At 45.0% G+C, this 16,811-nt stretch overlaps 1 protein-coding gene across 1 annotated transcript in view; it reads right to left on the bottom strand.

Moving 5' to 3' along the window:
- Positions 1-1,768: 1,768 nt before the first annotated feature.
- Positions 1,769-16,811, bottom strand: part of LOC139366504 (cohesin subunit SA-2-like) — a 33,117-nt gene continuing 18,074 nt past the window's right edge. The window contains exons 20-32 of the mRNA XM_071104043.1: positions 16,425-16,593; positions 16,157-16,249; positions 15,617-15,791; positions 15,252-15,391; positions 14,828-14,929; positions 14,244-14,392; positions 13,856-13,984; positions 12,687-12,913; positions 12,336-12,588; positions 12,141-12,248; positions 11,878-12,004; positions 7,470-7,547; positions 1,769-4,386 (exon numbers count right to left, since the gene is read on the bottom strand). Of these exons, the coding sequence (XP_070960144.1) occupies positions 4,363-4,386; positions 7,470-7,547; positions 11,878-12,004; positions 12,141-12,248; positions 12,336-12,588; positions 12,687-12,913; positions 13,856-13,984; positions 14,244-14,392; positions 14,828-14,929; positions 15,252-15,391; positions 15,617-15,791; positions 16,157-16,249; positions 16,425-16,593 (1,774 nt within the window). The 3' untranslated portion in view covers positions 1,769-4,362. The remainder of the gene's footprint in view (positions 4,387-7,469; positions 7,548-11,877; positions 12,005-12,140; positions 12,249-12,335; positions 12,589-12,686; positions 12,914-13,855; positions 13,985-14,243; positions 14,393-14,827; positions 14,930-15,251; positions 15,392-15,616; positions 15,792-16,156; positions 16,250-16,424; positions 16,594-16,811) is intronic.

The following is a 16,811-nucleotide window of genomic DNA, read 5'->3' as shown; positions in this document are numbered from 1 at the left end:
ATATAGCCTCGTTGTTATTGTTACTTTTGTTTATTTGGTAAATATTTTCTTAACTCCTCTTGAACTGCACTGTTGGTTAAGTAAGCATTTCACGGTAAGGTCTTCACTTGTTGTATTCGGCACATGTATTAAATATAGTTTGATTTGAGACAGATTCTGGACGTATACACACTATAGCAGGGCAGTGAGAGAGATTCTAGACATACACACACCAGAGCAGGGCAGTGACAGGGATCATGGACACGTGTTTGAGTAAGTTCAGGGCTGAGAAAGGAACCTTTTAAGTTTCCCAACACAGCGGTACTTTGTCATTCTGAAAGGAGGGATGACGAGAGAGAAGTCTGATGAGAGGAGGATAGACCTCTCCAGACAAGTAGCGTATTGAATGAAACCCTTCCCTTCACATCCCTCTATTCCGCTCATCTCTTCACCTCTTTCCTTCTCTGCACCATTCACCAGATCACAGGCAGCAGCCGTAGTGAATGTATCCCTTCCCTTCATCCCTTCCCTGCACTATTCTAACGAGCAGCCATTGACTGGGGGTTCTCTTTAGCGCTGTGTTTAACATAGAGGTCTCCAGTCTTTCATCTACTGCCAGAATCTCCTATAACAGCCATGGACTCCATCTCTCCTTCCTCCTTCTCTAGAGAGACAAACTGATTGCTACCAGCATGGGGGAGCTGTGCCCTGCATAACTTGTAACAGTAGGTATAAAATCAAAACAAGGTATAAAGCAGACGGGAGTGATATGGAATGATACACTAGTTAGAATATCAGAAGTGGGATGGAAGTTGGACTTTGATTTTCTATTGTTGAATCCATAGTCTTAACAGTGGCTACGCACTCAATATATATACACACTACACACGCTGCTCAACCTATTAACATTAAGACACCAGCTATATACACACTGAACACAGGCTGCTCAACCCATTAACACACCAGCTATATACACTGAACACAGGCTGCTCAACCCATTAACACACCAGCTATATACACTGAACACAGGCTGCTCAACCCATTAACAGTAAGACACCAGGTATATACACTGAACACAGGCTGCTCAACCCATTAACATTAAGACACCAGCTATATACACTGAACACAGGCTGCTCAACCCATTAACAGTAAGACACCAGCTATATACACTGAACACAGGCTGCTCAACCCATTAACATTAAGACACCAGCTATATACACTGAACACAGGCTGCTCAACCTATTAACATTAAGACACCAGCTATATACACTGAACACAGGCTGCTCAACCCATTAACAGTAAGACACCAGCTATATACACTGAACACAGGCTGCTCAACCCATTAACATTAAGACACCAGCTATATACACTGAACACAGGCTGCTCAACCTATTAACATTAAGACACCAGCTATATACACTGAACACAGGCTGCTCAACCCATTAACAGTAAGTGTTTAAAGCTGTTATCCTAAAGACAGTGTCATAACAGGACCAGCCTTCCAAACGTTGTCTTCTTGACTCATGAGAAAAACAGAACGTGAGAAGCCTGTGCTTCAAAGGCTACTCTGACACTTGATATGCAACAAGAAAACCCAAACATGTTTGTGTCTGGGATTTATGTGCCTATATAATGCATGGGGCACTGGCCAGTAGAGTAGGGAATATGGTCTTTCATTTCTGAGAAAACATCACCCCCTTGTGGCAATGAGTAGTTGTTGTAAAATAAACTAAAAATGGTTTCATTTCAAACAATGCGAACTGATGAAATAAAAATCACAGCACTCATGTCGAGTTGGTTTACTTTTAATCCAAAAGTGACTGTCTCCAGACAAGTAAAAATCTGACTGAGTGACAATAGCATGAGGAACAAACAATACCACGGAAGAGTGTGTGCGTGTGTGTGTGTGTGTATGTACGCACGCATGTGAAAAGATTAACACACACAAATGGCCAAAAAGGAAAAACACAAATGAAAATAAAGCTTGATGTTTGTTTTATATACAGGAAGGTTCAAATAAAGGAATTATACCAATGTAGTGGTAGTAAGTGACAAAACAAAAGCCACAGTCATTTTTACTCCAAAATATTTACTTACATAAAATAATAATTAGGTAAAACACACAGGCTGTTTGTATCTACTTCATCGACATCACATCTGGACCATCTCGAATGTTCTCTGTCGTCATAAACACCAATAATCACCTTTCATGGCTACCTCTGACGTGGAAGAAAGTTGTGAGAGAAAACAAATGTAGGCCCTTTCCAGAAACAATCCCAAGCACCCCTAGTGTCACGAGGCACAAACAAATCTACATAATCTTTCCGGGGCTACCTCAAGCCTAACCCCTAGGTGCTAGTGTAGATCTATAGTAATTTGATGGGTAAAAGCAATACGATAGTAGCTTCACCATTTACCTCTGATAGACTAGTTGGGATGAAGCCAAATTGCTTATACCTTACCCATGCCTATCAGATATACACAGGTGCCTTGGAGAGTCTAGGTATATAGGCATAGAATGAATAGAATGGGGAAAAGCGCCCCTTAGACAATATCAATTTAATTCTAGTAATACTATTTCTATGGGGCTAGGGGGCGTTTCTGGACAGGGCAGTTGATTTCCTTCCACTATAGCATGTTTAAGGCTCAGGCATGGAATGATTACAAAGTAGATAGATTTACCTCAGTAGACAAAACATTTAATTAAAACCTATGGACGACATAATAGTTCATGTCACATTTAAGCTTTGTCTAGCTGCCAGAGTGCTGCTACTGTTGAAAAGTGTTCCAAATGGCACCTTATTCCCTATATAGTGCACTACTTTTGACCAGGGCCCATAGGGAATATAGGGCCTGGTGAGGGCACTAGGGAATAGGGTACCATTTGGGATGAAAACAATCAACTTTTCTATAGGATTATAATGATGACTGGTTTTTAGTTAGTTACACAGTTTTATATTGTGGAGTTTCGCAACAGGACATTATTATTACTCATGGATGTTGAGAATCTTAAAGCTGAAATTTCACAAGCCAGATTTATTTTCTCATAATGAGTCTCATCCAAACTAATTTACACGTAGGAAAAACGGTAGAAACCCCAAGACGTTAAGAAAGAAAAAAAAATACAAATTTAAAAATCTTCCAACACCTGACTACCCATGCTTTTCATTTGAAACAGTTACACATTTCTGAAACATTAACTGTAGGTCGAACATTTTAATAAAACAAAACAAAAAGCACAGTTATAAAATCAGCACCGATTCATATATAACTTTATTTAAAATTTAGAGATAGCTATTTCAACACTAAATATGCTGGATTTTCTGGAGATGGAGAAATGTATTTTGTGTGTATTAGCGTGCTGCTTGCCTGTCTCTGAGTCAGCACAGCGATGGCACTACCAGAGAGAAAATCACCTCGCTGTCCCGTTGAGAGAAAAAACTCCACAGATAGGTAGAAGGGTGCAAATCTTTGGGTAAGCTTCAGGACTTGTGTGACAGCCTAGTTCCTTGTTAAACACTTTTGTCTGCATACCAAACGGCACCCTATTCCCTATATAGTGCACTACTTCTTAGATGCATCCTGGGCCTCTTCACAGCAACTAGTGGGATCCTCAGTAAGACAGTATCCAACAACCACAGAATGGAAACAGTACCCACACATCTGGATGTGACGAACGTTGCAAGAAAGTACACTGAAGCGTTTACAACAGCGTGGCGTTATTTCTACGTGTTTCGTATGAAGGAATCTGCTCTTGGAAAACGGTTGTGTGCTTTACTTGGGCCAACGGTTGGATGTGTGTTGCTACATCCATGACTCTTACAGCTGATCTAGTCAACAGGTCACCAACTGAACCACCAGCAGTCGTCATCACAACCACAGAACCAACAGATTCTGACAGTCCAACATGGAGGAAAGGAAAACAGCATAAAGACCATGTCCATCCACTACTACTACAGCACAGCTAGCTAGTTACCTTTTCCTACTAACAACCTGTTTATAAATTACTAGACCACACCGGGTTACTCACTATACTAGCATAGAGACAGGGTTAGAAGACATTTAAAAATCTCATTCCATCTCCATTTGGAAGAAAAATAAAACCTTGTAGAATAATGGAACTTTCTTCAGACTAAATGTTGAGGATTCCTTTAGGTTTGAAGCTAACAAAGGGGAAAAGCTTACCCAAGGATTATAAAAGTATTTTGTTTTCATTCAGTTCCCTCTGAGCAAGCAACACTGTGTGTGTGTGTGTGTGTGTGTGTGTGTGTGTGTGTGTGTGTGTGTTAGACCATGGAGGATAAATCAGAGAAGACTTCAGATCCACATCTTAACTTCTCCATAAATACAAAATGCCTCTCCTCTTCGTCTACAAACACCAGTTTAAAACATGGACACTCCAAGGACCTGCAGAGACAAAAGTGATCATTACACATCTGTAAAAGCACTTAGCAACAACATGTCGGTCTTACGTATTACTATAGTGATGCTAAACCAACCGCCCAGATCTCATCTCGACTATTGGAAGTCTGGAGAACTTCAGTATTGAATGGTGTTTTAACGTAGTGGCAGTCAAAGCTACTCGGAGTAGAAATGAAGCATTCAATGTTTCCCCTAAAGAGAGGCATTGCCTTGATCTAGCTTTTTGTTTTCCTCCTGTGTTGGACAAAGGTTCAGTAGCCTATGAGGAGTTAGTTTGTATGTTATGCATGCTAGCTTGTTGCATCACTCGACCGCTGTACTCCACCCCTTTGTATCTTCTTCCTGGAGGAGAACGTCCCCAGGCTTTCCAACAGAAAAATATCAAAAGGAATGTATTCAACCAAATGATCTTCCACATTTAACCCAACCCCTCTGAATCAGAGAGGTGCCCCCCCGCACCAGTCTTAATCCATGTCCACATCATCAGCGCCCGGCTCGTATTTTCAACCAGCAATCATTTGGTTACCGGCCCAAAAGGTTCTTAACCGCTCAGCTACCTGCTGCCTCAGAGTGTGTAACGCCTGGGCTTCTGAGGCTAACATTACAATAAAAACAGGAGTGTGTAACGCCTGGGCTTCTGAGGCTAACATTACAATAAAAACAGGAGTGTGTAACGCCTGGGCTTCTGAGGCTAACATTACAATAAAAACCAGAGTGTGTAACGCCTGGGCTTCCGAAGCTAATATTACAATAAAAACCAGAGTGTGTAACGCCTGGGCTTCCGAAGCTAATATTACAATAAAAACCAGAGTGTGTAACGCCTGGGCTTCCGAAGCTAATATTACAATAAAAACCAGTGTGTAACGCCTGGGCTTCTGAGGCTAACATTACAATAAAAACCAGAGTGTAACGCCTGGGCTTCTGAGGCTAACATTACAATAAAAACCAGAGTGTGTAACGCCTGGGCTTCTGAGGCTAACATTACAATAAAAACAGGAGTGTGTAACGCCTGGGCTTCTGAGGCTAACATTACAATAAAAACAGGAGTGTGTAACGCCTGGGCTTCTGAGGCTAACATTACAATAAAAACAGGAGTGTGTAACGCCTGGGCTTCTGAGGCTAACATTACAATAAAAACCAGAGTGTAACGCCTGGGCTTCTGAGGCTAACATTACAATAAAAACAGGAGTGTGTAACGCCTGGGCTTCTGAGGCTAACATTACAATAAAAACCAGAGTGTAACGCCTGGGCTTCTGAGGCTAACATTACAATAAAAACAGGAGTGTGTAACGCCTGGGCTTCTGAGGCTAACATTACAATAAAAACAGGAGTGTGTAACGCCTGGGCTTCTGAGGCTAACATTACAATAAAAACCAGAGTAACGCCTGGGCTTCTGAGGCTAACATTACAATAAAAACCAGAGTGTAACGCCTGGGCTTCCGAAGCTAATATTACAATAAAAACCAGAGTGTAACGCCTGGGCTTCTGAGGCTAACATTACAATAAAAACCAGAGTGTAACGCCTGGGCTTCTGAGGCTAACATTACAATAAAAACCAGAGTGTAACGCCTGGGCTTCTGAGGCTAACATTACAATAAAAACCAGAGGTTGGAACCTAAATTATTTTCCAATCATTCAGTTCTGAACAGAACCATAATTATTTTTGTTACATTCCACTGTTCTGACCAGCAAAATCAAGTTCTGAACCGGTTCAAAACCAAAAATAAGTAACGGTTTATATCGATCCTTTCTGAAATACATTTATTTATTTTTTACATTTAGTGAGACATTAAATTACTTCACCAATCACGCAGTGCGGACAGAGCAGCTTGCTATGGAGAAATGAACACATTTATCTGAAATGGATCTTCCGCATTTAAACCAACCCCTGAATGAGAGAGGTGTGTAAAGGCTGCTTTAAATCGACATCCACGTCTTCGGCGCCCGGGGAACAGTGGGTTAACTGCCTTGCTCAAGGGTAGAACAACATATTTTTACCTCGTCAGCTTGGAGATTCGATCGAGTAACCTTTCGGCTACTGGACCAACACTCCTACCCGCCAGCCAACACGCGCAATGATTTACAGCTGGCAAACAGACACTGGGTGCCAGCTGGAATTGTCAATGTAATGCATCTCAATTGGAAAATGACGATTTTACACAATATAGAAACCTAATAATCTACTAAATGACTTTAATTTAAATGACGTGTATTCATAACATCTTAGCTTTTATAATAAACTAAATGTCATTACAATGTTACATATTAGTTTATTTTAGTTGATTGGTTTGTAAGTAAGCTTTACACAGTAAACCTGTTGTTTTCGGTGCATGTGACGAATACAATTTGATGTGGTATTTCCTGGCGGTCTCCCGTCTCAGTATTAACCAGGCCGACCCTGAACAGGCGTGTTTACCAGGCCGACCCTGAACAGGCGTGTTTAGGGTGGTATGGCCACAAGCGTAGTGATCACTCAGCACAGAAGTGCAGTGCTCGTTACTTATTAGGTTCTAGGGAACAATAAGTGCTTTAAAAACATAGCTAGAACTCTTAAAAAAAATATATTATTTTTTTTTACCTTTATTTAACTAGTCAGTTAAGAACACATTCTTATTTTCAATGACGGTCCAGGAACAGTGGGTTAACTGCCTTGTTCAGGGGCAGAACGTTAGATTTTTACCTTGCAAGATCGAATCCCCGAGTTGACAACCTTTTGGTTACTAGTCCAACGCTCTAACCACCAGGCTACCTGCCGTCCCTACACTCTAACCACCAAGCTACCTGCCGCCCCTACACTCTAACCACCAGGCTACCTGCCGCCCCTACACTCTAACCACCAGGCTACCTGCCGCCCCTACACTCTAACCACCAGGCTACCTGCCGCCCCTACACTCTAACCACCAGGCTACCTGCCGCCCCTACACTCTAACCACCAGGCTACCTGGTTAATTTAAGTTGAGAGCACCAGTACAACCAATGAAAATGTTTAATTTAGAGCGCTGTGTTAGTATAAGGAAGAGTATTACTAGAGTAATAATGGTTGAGTATAAGAGGAGAGAGTTACTTACAGACTCGTCCATGATAGAACCAGGGTCAAAGTAGTCTGGTTTCAGCTCTGATCTCTCTCTCCTGTTCTTAGAGGGGGGCTGGAGAAAGGAGAGAGAAACAAATATGAAATTATTTAAATTCTGCTTATATGGACCGATTGTGATAATTACACACTGAATAAAAAAATGTAACGCAACATGCAACGATTTTAAAGATTTTACTGAGTAACAGTTTATATGAGGAACTCTGTCAATTGAAATACATTAATTAGGCCCTAATCTATGGATTTCACATGACTGGGAAAACATATGAATTTGTTGGTCCCAGACCTTAAAAAAAAAGGGGGGGAGGGACGTGGATCAGAAAACCAGTCAGTATCTGGTGTGACCACCATTTGCCTCGTGCAGTGTGACATCTTCACATAGAGTTCAACAGGTGGTTTGTGAGCTTTGGAATATGGTTCCACTCTAACGGCTGTGTTAAGTTTCTGGATATTGGCAGGAACTGGAACACACTGTCGTACACGTCGATCCAGAACATCCCAAATATGCTCAATTGATGTCATGTCTGGTGAGTACGCAGGCCATGGAAGAACTGGGCCATTTCTAGCTTCAAGGAATTGTGTACAGATCCTCGCAAAACATGAGGTGATGGATGAATGGCATGACAATTGTCCTCAGGATCTAGTCACGGGACAGTGCATTCGGAAAGTTCTCAGACTTCACTTTTTCAACATTTGGTTACATTACAGACTTATTCTAAAACGGATTTTAAAAAATGTCTCAATCTACCCCATGATGACAAAGCAAAAACTGTTTTAATGTTTCCATTGATCATCCTTGAGATGTTTCTACAACTTGATTGATTGGACATGATTTGGAAAGACACCTGCCTATATAAAAGGTCCCACTGTTTTATTTTAATTGTTTTTTTGATGTTGGTAATTTTAGCCCCTTTTTCGTGATATCCAATTGCGATCGTGTCATCGCTGCAACTCCCCAATGGGCTTGGGAGAGGCGTCCTCCGAAACATGACCTGCCAAGCCACGCCACTTCTTAACACCTGCTCAGTTAACCCGGAAGCCAGCTGCACCAACTTGTCGGAGGAAAGACCGTTCAACTGACGACCCAAGTCAGCTTACAGGCGCCTGGCCCGCCACAAGGAGCTGCTAGAGCTCGATGAACCAAGGAAAGCCACCCGGCCAAACCCTCCCATATCCCGGACGACGCTTGGCCAATTGTAAGCCCTATGGTACTCCCGGTCACGGGATTGAAACCCAGTCTGTAGTGATGCCTCAACACTGCAATGCAGTGCCTTAGACCAATAAGGTCCCACAGTTGACCGTGTATATCAGTGCAAAAACCAAGAAACCGATGGTCACGGACAGAGCTCCAGAGTTTCTCTGCAGAGATGGGAGAACCTTCCAGAAGGACAACCATCTCTGCAGGACTACAACAATCAGGCCTGTATGGTAGAGTGGCCAGACGGAAACCACTCCTCAGTAAAGGGTACACTCCCCAGGAAAGGGTACATGTAAAGGGGACACTCCTCAGTAAAGGGTACATGTAAAGGGTACACTCCCCAGTAAAGGGTACATGACTGCCCGCTTGGAGTTTGCCAAGACTCCAAGACTCAACTATTTGACCTGAATGCCAAGCACCACGTCTGGAGGAAACCTGGCACCATCCCTACGGTGAAGGATGGTGGTGGCAGCATCATGCTGTGGGGATGTTTTTCAGCGGCGGGGACTGGGAGACTAGTCAGGATCGAGGGAAAGATGAATGGAGCAAAGTACAGAGAGATCCTTGATGAAAACCTGCTCCAGAGCGACCTTAGACTGTGGGGAAGGTTCACCTTCCAACAGGACAACGACCCTAAGCACACAGCCAAGACAACACGAGTGGCTTCAGGACAAGTCTCCAAATGTCCTTGAGTTGCCCGCCAAAGCCCGGACTTGACCCGACATCTCGAGAGACCTGAAAATAGCTGTGCAGCAACACTACCCATCCGATCTGCAGAGAAGAATGGGAGAAACTACCCAAATACAGGTGTGCCAAGCTTGTAGTCATACCCAAGACGACTCGAGGCTGTAATCCCAGCCAAGGTGCTTCAACAAAGTCAACAAGGGCTTCAACAAGGGTCTGAATACTTCCGTTAAATACGATATCAGTTTTTAAAAAATGTATTAATTTTTTTGCCAACATTCCTAAAAACCTGTTTTTGTGTTGTCATTATCGGGATTGATGAGGGAAATTTTGTTTTTTTCTCTTCTGAATGGACTGCATCTCTGTGCATTCAAATTGCCATCGATAAACTTCAATTGTGTTCATTGTCCGTAGTTTATACATGCCCATACGATAACCTCACCGCCACCACGGGGCACTCTGTTCACAACGTAGACATCAGTAAACTGTTCGCCCACACGACGCCATACACGCTGTCTGCCACCTGCTCGGTACATTTGAAACCGGGATTCATCTGTGAAGAGCACACTTCTCCAGAGTGCCAGAGGACATCGAAGGTGAGCATTTACCCACTGAAGTTGGTTACGACTCCCAAATTCTCTAAAGCTGGGTGCACACTACACAATTTCATCCCCGATTTAGCTGGTCCAGACACATTTTTGAGATCAGAGACAAAACCCCCATGTTGATGCCTACTCGGGGGGGCACACTATTTTTGAGATCAGAGACAAAACCCCCATGTTGATGCCTACTCAGGGGGGGGGCACACAGACGCTCGTTTAGTGTGAGCAGGTTAGAGACGCAATCCGAGGTCTATCAATCTCGACTTTGAGCAGTGCCCCACGTCCAAATATTTTGAAACCTTGTGATTTTATCGGCACAAACTCTTCAATGCTTTTGTAGTGAGATGTGCAACGACAATGAGCAATAGCCAATGAGAGCTCGCCAGAGAAGAACCCAGTGAGATGAGCATGCTTCACATCACCCAGAATGTGTAGACTCTCAAAGGAGCCATGACTACTACTAAACTCAGCAAAAAAAGTAACATCCCCTTTTCAGGACCCTGTCTGTCAAAGATAAGCTTACAGACGGTAGGCAATTAGGTCACAGTTATGAAAACTAAGGACACTAAAGAGGCCTTTCTACTGACTCTGAAAAACACCAAAAGAAAGATGCCCAGGGTCCCTGCTCATACGCGTGAACGTGCCTTAGGCATGCTGCAAGGAGGCATGAGGACTGCAGATGTGGCCAGGGCAATAAATTGCAATGTCCGTACTGTGAGATGCCTAAGACAGAGCTACAGGGAGACAGCTGATCATCCTCGCAGTGGCAGACCACGTGTAACAACACCTGCACAGGATCGGTACATCCGAACATCACACCTGCAGTACAGGTACAGGATGGCAACAACAACTGCCCGAGTTACACCAGGAACGCACAATCCCTCCATCAGTGCTCAGACTGTCTGCAATAGGCTGAGAGAGACCGGACTGAGGGCTTGTAGGCCTGTTGTAAGGCAGATCCTCACCAGACGTCACCGGCAACAATGTCGCCTATGAGCACAAACCCACTGTCGCTGGACCAGACAGGACTGGCAAAAAGTGCTCTTCACTGACAAGTCGCGGTTTTGTCTCACCAGGGGTGATGGTCGTATTCGCGTTTATTGTCAAAGGATTGAGCGTTACACCGAGGCATGTACTCTGGAGCAGGATCGATTTGGAGGTGGAGGGTCCGTCATGGTCTTGGGCGGTGTGTCACAGCATCATCGGACTGAGCTTTTGGTCGTTGCAGGCAATCTCAACGCTGTGTGTTAAAGGGAAGACATCCTCCTCCCTCATGAGCCTGCAGGAAGGGTATCACATCTTGACATGTGATACGTGCTCTGAGCCACAGATCGTTGTAACTACTTTAAAATTTACATCACATCATTGTTTTGGCGAGACAGTGTGCTATGGAGAATCCTCACGACCAAGTGAAGAATCTTGTAGTGTGTGACCTACCGTCCGTGCTACATGGTTCAGTGTGCACACCACTACGTTGGGAAAACAACGACAAAAAACTACAGGAGAGATTAATGTGAGAAGTTTAGCGATGTTAGGATTGTTAAAGTCATGTAGTTTACACCCGGGTTAAAATGATGTTTGAGGTAGCTTATTGTAGAGAAATTAACATTAGATTATCTGGCAACAGCTCTGATGGACATTCCTGCAGTCAACATGCCAATTGCACACTCCCTCAACTTGAGACAGCTGAGGCATTGTAGAAATTACGGAACATTTCTGGGATCTTTTATTTTAGCTCATGAAACCAACATTCTACATGTTGCGTTTATATTTTTTTAATATATATTTTTCAGGATATTTAGTGTTTCTTGACAGAAATCTTTGTGGATCACCACATAATTCGCTTGTAAAGGTTTTATAAACAAAATGCATTATTTGTAGTAAAAGGTCAAAGGTCTCACCAGGTCGATGTCCATGGTGTCAAAGTCCATGCCCTCGTTGAGGTCTTCCATACGACCCTCTGACGACATCATCACGTCCTCTACGATAGGCTCCTCATCCTCCTCCATCAGCCCTGTACCACGCCGACTACACACACCATAATTAGTACAAATGGTTAGTCCACAAAGAGATATGTTAAGGAAGTAGCTCTTACATGGCCTGTTGCAGGTTGGTCCTGAGCTCAGGGTTAGGGAGGGATGGGTATGTGTGTGTGTATTCTTACATGGCCTGTTGCAGGTTGGTTCTGAGCTTGGCGTAGTTCATGGCTCTCTCCTGCTGCTGACGAACCTCCTCCTGCTGCCTCTGAGCCAGCATCCACGTCACCTGGGTACTACAAACACAGACATCAGTAAGTTAAATAACCCCACTGGTGGTTCAGGTAGGTATACGTTGACAGAGAGAGGAGAAAGAATCTTACTTGTAGTCGATGGGTGTCTGGTGGAGTTGAGGGGTTTGGGGGAGTGTGTGAGGGTGAGGATGCTGCTGGGAGTCTGAAGGGAGGGCGTACACTCCCATGTAGCTGTCGTCTCTCCCCCGTTTGGCCTCCTCCCTCATGTCCCCTGGTCCTCTCATCATGGTAGAGGTGAGGTGGGGGGAGGGCATCATCACGGGCGTCTGCATGCTCTGGTGCTGCCACGACATATCTGCACTGCTGCTACTGCTCTCCTCAGCTAGAGAGAACACACACTGTTAAACACACACACACACTACTCTAACATGGCCATGTAGTGACTACAGTCCGACTTCCAGACCCTGGTTCTGGAGCTACCTTCAGGGAGTTTCCTCTTAGCTGCAGCGACAGTAGCAGTGGGAGTAGCAGCCTTGGTCTTCTTGGATCTGACCGACGACCCTCTGGAGGAGTAGCCGGAGACAACAGACATGGTGTCATCGTCCCCGCCAGCCTGCAGGGAGTTCCTGTAGGAGATGAGCGGTAGCCAGCAGTCGTCTCTCTGGAGGGCCATCTGGAAGGTCATGAACCTCTCCAGATACATGTGACTACAGGGGAGACAGGAGAGATGTTACACACACACACACACTGAACAAAAACATAAAAACGCAACATAAAGTGTTCGTCCCAGGTTTCATGAGCTGAAATAAAAGATCCCAGAACAAAAAGCTTATTTCTCTCAAATTTGTTTACATTCCTGTTAGTGAGCATTTCTCTTTTTCCAAGATAATCCATCCACCGGACAGGTGTGGCATGTCAAGAAGCCGATTAAACAGCATGATCATTACACAGGTGCACCTTGTGCTGGGGACAGACTACTAAAATGTGCAGTTTTGTCACAACACAATGCCACAGATGTCTCACGTTGAGGGAGCGTGTAATTGGCATGCTGACTGCAGGAATGTCAACCAGAGCTGTTGCCAGAAAATTGAATTTCTCGAACATAAGCTCCCTCCAATGTTATTTTCAAGAATTTGGCAGTATATCCAACTGGCCTCACAACAGCAGACACGTGTAACCACACCAGCCCAGGACCTCCACATCTGGCTTCTTCACCTGTGGGATCATCTGGGACCAGCCACCTGGACAGCTGATGAAACTGAGGAGTATTTATGTCTGTAATAAAGCCCTTTTAATGGGAAAAACTCATTCTGACTAGCTGGGCCTGGCTCCCAAGTGGCCTCCCAGTCATGTGAAATCCATAGATTAGGGCCTCATTTATTTATTTAAATTGACAGATAACCTTATATGAACTGTAACTTTGAAATGGTTGTGTTTATATTTTTGTTCAGTATATATACATACACACAATTAAACAAAGTAATTTGGAAGGTCCTTATGGTCATGTGTCTGGGAGGGGACACAGTCCTCTTATCCTGCTTCATGACATTTCATACGAGTCATCACTTACAGACATCAGTTACCACACACACACACACACACACACACACACACACGTGTCTGATTAGGAGGCAGAGGTGTGTACTCACACAGTCCTCTTGTCCTGCCTCATTAGTTTGGAGGAAAACTCAGAGAGGATGTCTAGGAAGGCCAGGTGAAGAGGAGGGTTGCCCTCTCCCTGTGGACTGGGCTCCTTAAACGCAAACTCTATACCATCCCTGGGGGGGAAGAGAGCGAGAGAGAAGAGGTAGGGAGAGGGGAGTGAGAGTAGAGGGAGACAATTTTAGATCAGAAAAATGGGAGGTATCTAACAGCATATGTAGATAGATACATTAACTAGTCCTATACATAGCTCACATTCATCATATGTTAATCATGTTCAGTAATTCTAATCATTTTAAAAAGCTGTCTTATCTGCTGGTTATGTCAGTCTTGTGTACAATAAAGCTACGGAGAAAGAGATCAGAAGAGACTGACTTGTGCAGCATGGCGATAGCATCTCGCGTTTTGACCTGGTCCAGACCGAAGGTGAGAGAGAAACGTCTGGCCAGCTCCTTGATCCCACAGAATGCCGAGGACGAGCGGTCAAATCCTGTCCCCAACTCTGACAACATCTCATGGAACAACTGGAGGAGACGGGGCAGAGAGGGCAAGACAGGGCAGAGAGGGCAAGACGGGGGCAGAGAGGGCAAGACGGGGGCAGAGAGGGCAAGACGGGGGCAGAGAGGGCAAGACGGGGGAAGAGAGGGCAAGACGGGGGAAGAGAGGGCAAGACGGGGGAAGAGAGGGCAAGACGGGGGCAGAGAGGGCAAGACGGGGGCAGAGAGGGCAAGACGGGGGCAGAGAGGGCAAGACGGGGGCAGAGAGGGCAAGACGGGGGCAGAGAGGGCAAGACGGGGGCAGAGAGGGCAAGACGGGGGAAGAGAGGGCAAAACGGGGAAGAGAGGGCAAGAATAAAGACATGGTTCTTTCAATCTGATTGGTTCCACAAAAGCTGGCCTGCAGTCTGGAGATCAGGAGATCTAGCTTGACTAAAACAACAGTGTGTGTGTGTAACCCACCTGTTGTAGACTGAGGATGAGTGTCTTGGCACATTGGATCTTGTCTATCTGTCTGGTCTTTGACATGGTCTCCTTGATGATGTCACCATAGTCATTATAATACTAGAGAGGAAGACAGTTCAACCACAAGTCAGTCTCTCTTAAAGGGAAAAAGAAAACAGGACTTGTGATCATTTGCAACCAAGCCGTACATGGGATGACTCCGGTATTGATATGGTGTTTAACGAGTGTCGTAGGCAAGGAGAAGTGATAACCATATCATCTATGGAACGGGCTTCCCTATTCAACTCAACGATGACATACTGTGTGGACTGACAACCATTGCGAGTGTATCCATGAGTTTAACAGTCAAATTGCCAGGGTTAGAGGTCCTTTCTAAAGAGCCTATTTCTCTGGTCTGTGTAAAGCCTTTCTCCATTCTCACCCTCATGTACTGCTTAAAGATGTCAGCGCCAGTGTTCATCTCTACTACGTTATAGATGATGAGTTTACAGTAGGCCGCAAGGAGGTTACGTCTCTTGTGAAGAGCTTCTATCTTCGCTGCCTCGTCATCCTGCTGGCCATCTGTAGATACAACATAACAGATAAACAGTTACACAGCCAGTCACAGAGCTCTTATCTAGAGGTAAAGCCGGGCACACACACATCACAGGGCCAGACGGTAACGTGATTCACTTAGCAGGGTCTCCTTCGGGCATCGCTAACCAACAAGAGCTTATTTTCAAGTGAAAATAAGCAACCTACTAGAAAAGACTGTAGCGGTATGTGTGTGGTTAGCAGTGTGTGTACCTGTGCTGCCGTTGTCATCGTCCTGGTCTATAAACACATGGTGCAGTATGAAGGACAGTAGTTCTGTCTGTAACGAGTCATCAGGACTGTAGACCAGCGGCTCCAGCTGCTCTCTGCCTCCCGATACCATCTGATGACTAAAGACCAGCAACACATCACACAGGATGGTGAACGCCTGGTGGAGAGAGGAGATGGACTGTTGGTTATCAGTGGTCTGCCTCCTGAGACCATCTGATGACCTAAGACCAGCAACACATCACACAGGATGGTGAACGCCTGGTGGAGAGAGGAGATGGACTGTTGGTTATCAGTGGTCTGCCTCCTGAGACCATCTGATGACCTAAGACCAGCAACACATCACACAGGATGGTAAACGCCTGGGAGAGAGAGAGGAGATGGACTGTTGGTTATCAGCGGTCTGCCTCCTTGGTCACGTCTTCCTCATCTCAATAGGGTGGCACGGGGATTCTGGGAATTTCAGGTTTGAAAATAACCAGATTTAAAATCAGTAGGACGTGAATAGCTGCTACAGGACAGTACCTGTTCCTTGACGGTTGTGTTGACGTTGGTGAGGTAACGTTGACACATCAGACAGAACATCCGCATCTGTTTCCTCAGGCTCACCAGCTCCTCCTACAAAAACAGGATTACGTGATCAACACACATCCTCCGAGATTACATACAACACGAGTGAACCGTCAACAGATCTGCTGTGTAAACCTTCACTGGCTCCCCAATGCCATTTTCCTAGCTACCAGATAACACACAAATGAATGAGAAGGTTCTGAGCTGCCAGCCAGCTGCATACCTTTCTGTGGCTGCCCTCCGAGACCTTGGCCAAGTACCACAGGACAACGTAGTGGGTACACTGTAGAGCATGGACCACTATCTGCTCTGGCATGTCTCCGTTCTCAATGCCCGTGTTGAGCAACTTGAAGTTACTGCTGAACAGGTCCCACTGGGACAGGTCATGGGCACTGGGGGAAGAGAGTTAAGAACGTCAGGAGCCAGAGACAGAGGACAGCGAGAGAAGAGAGACAGCGAGGAGGGAGACACAGACAGCAAGACAGACAGAGACAGCGAGGAGGGAGACACAGACAGTGAGAGAAGAGAGACAGCGAGGAGGGAGACACAGACAGCGAGAGGAGACAGCGAGGAGGGAGACACAGACAGCGAGAGAAGAGACAGCGAGGAG

This window comes from Oncorhynchus clarkii, chromosome 14, assembly GCF_045791955.1.
Source record: "Oncorhynchus clarkii lewisi isolate Uvic-CL-2024 chromosome 14, UVic_Ocla_1.0, whole genome shotgun sequence".
Lineage (NCBI taxonomy): Eukaryota > Metazoa > Chordata > Actinopteri > Salmoniformes > Salmonidae > Oncorhynchus > Oncorhynchus clarkii.
The sequence above is the reverse complement of the archived record's forward strand: the minus strand, read 5'-3'. Positions and strand labels throughout refer to the sequence as shown.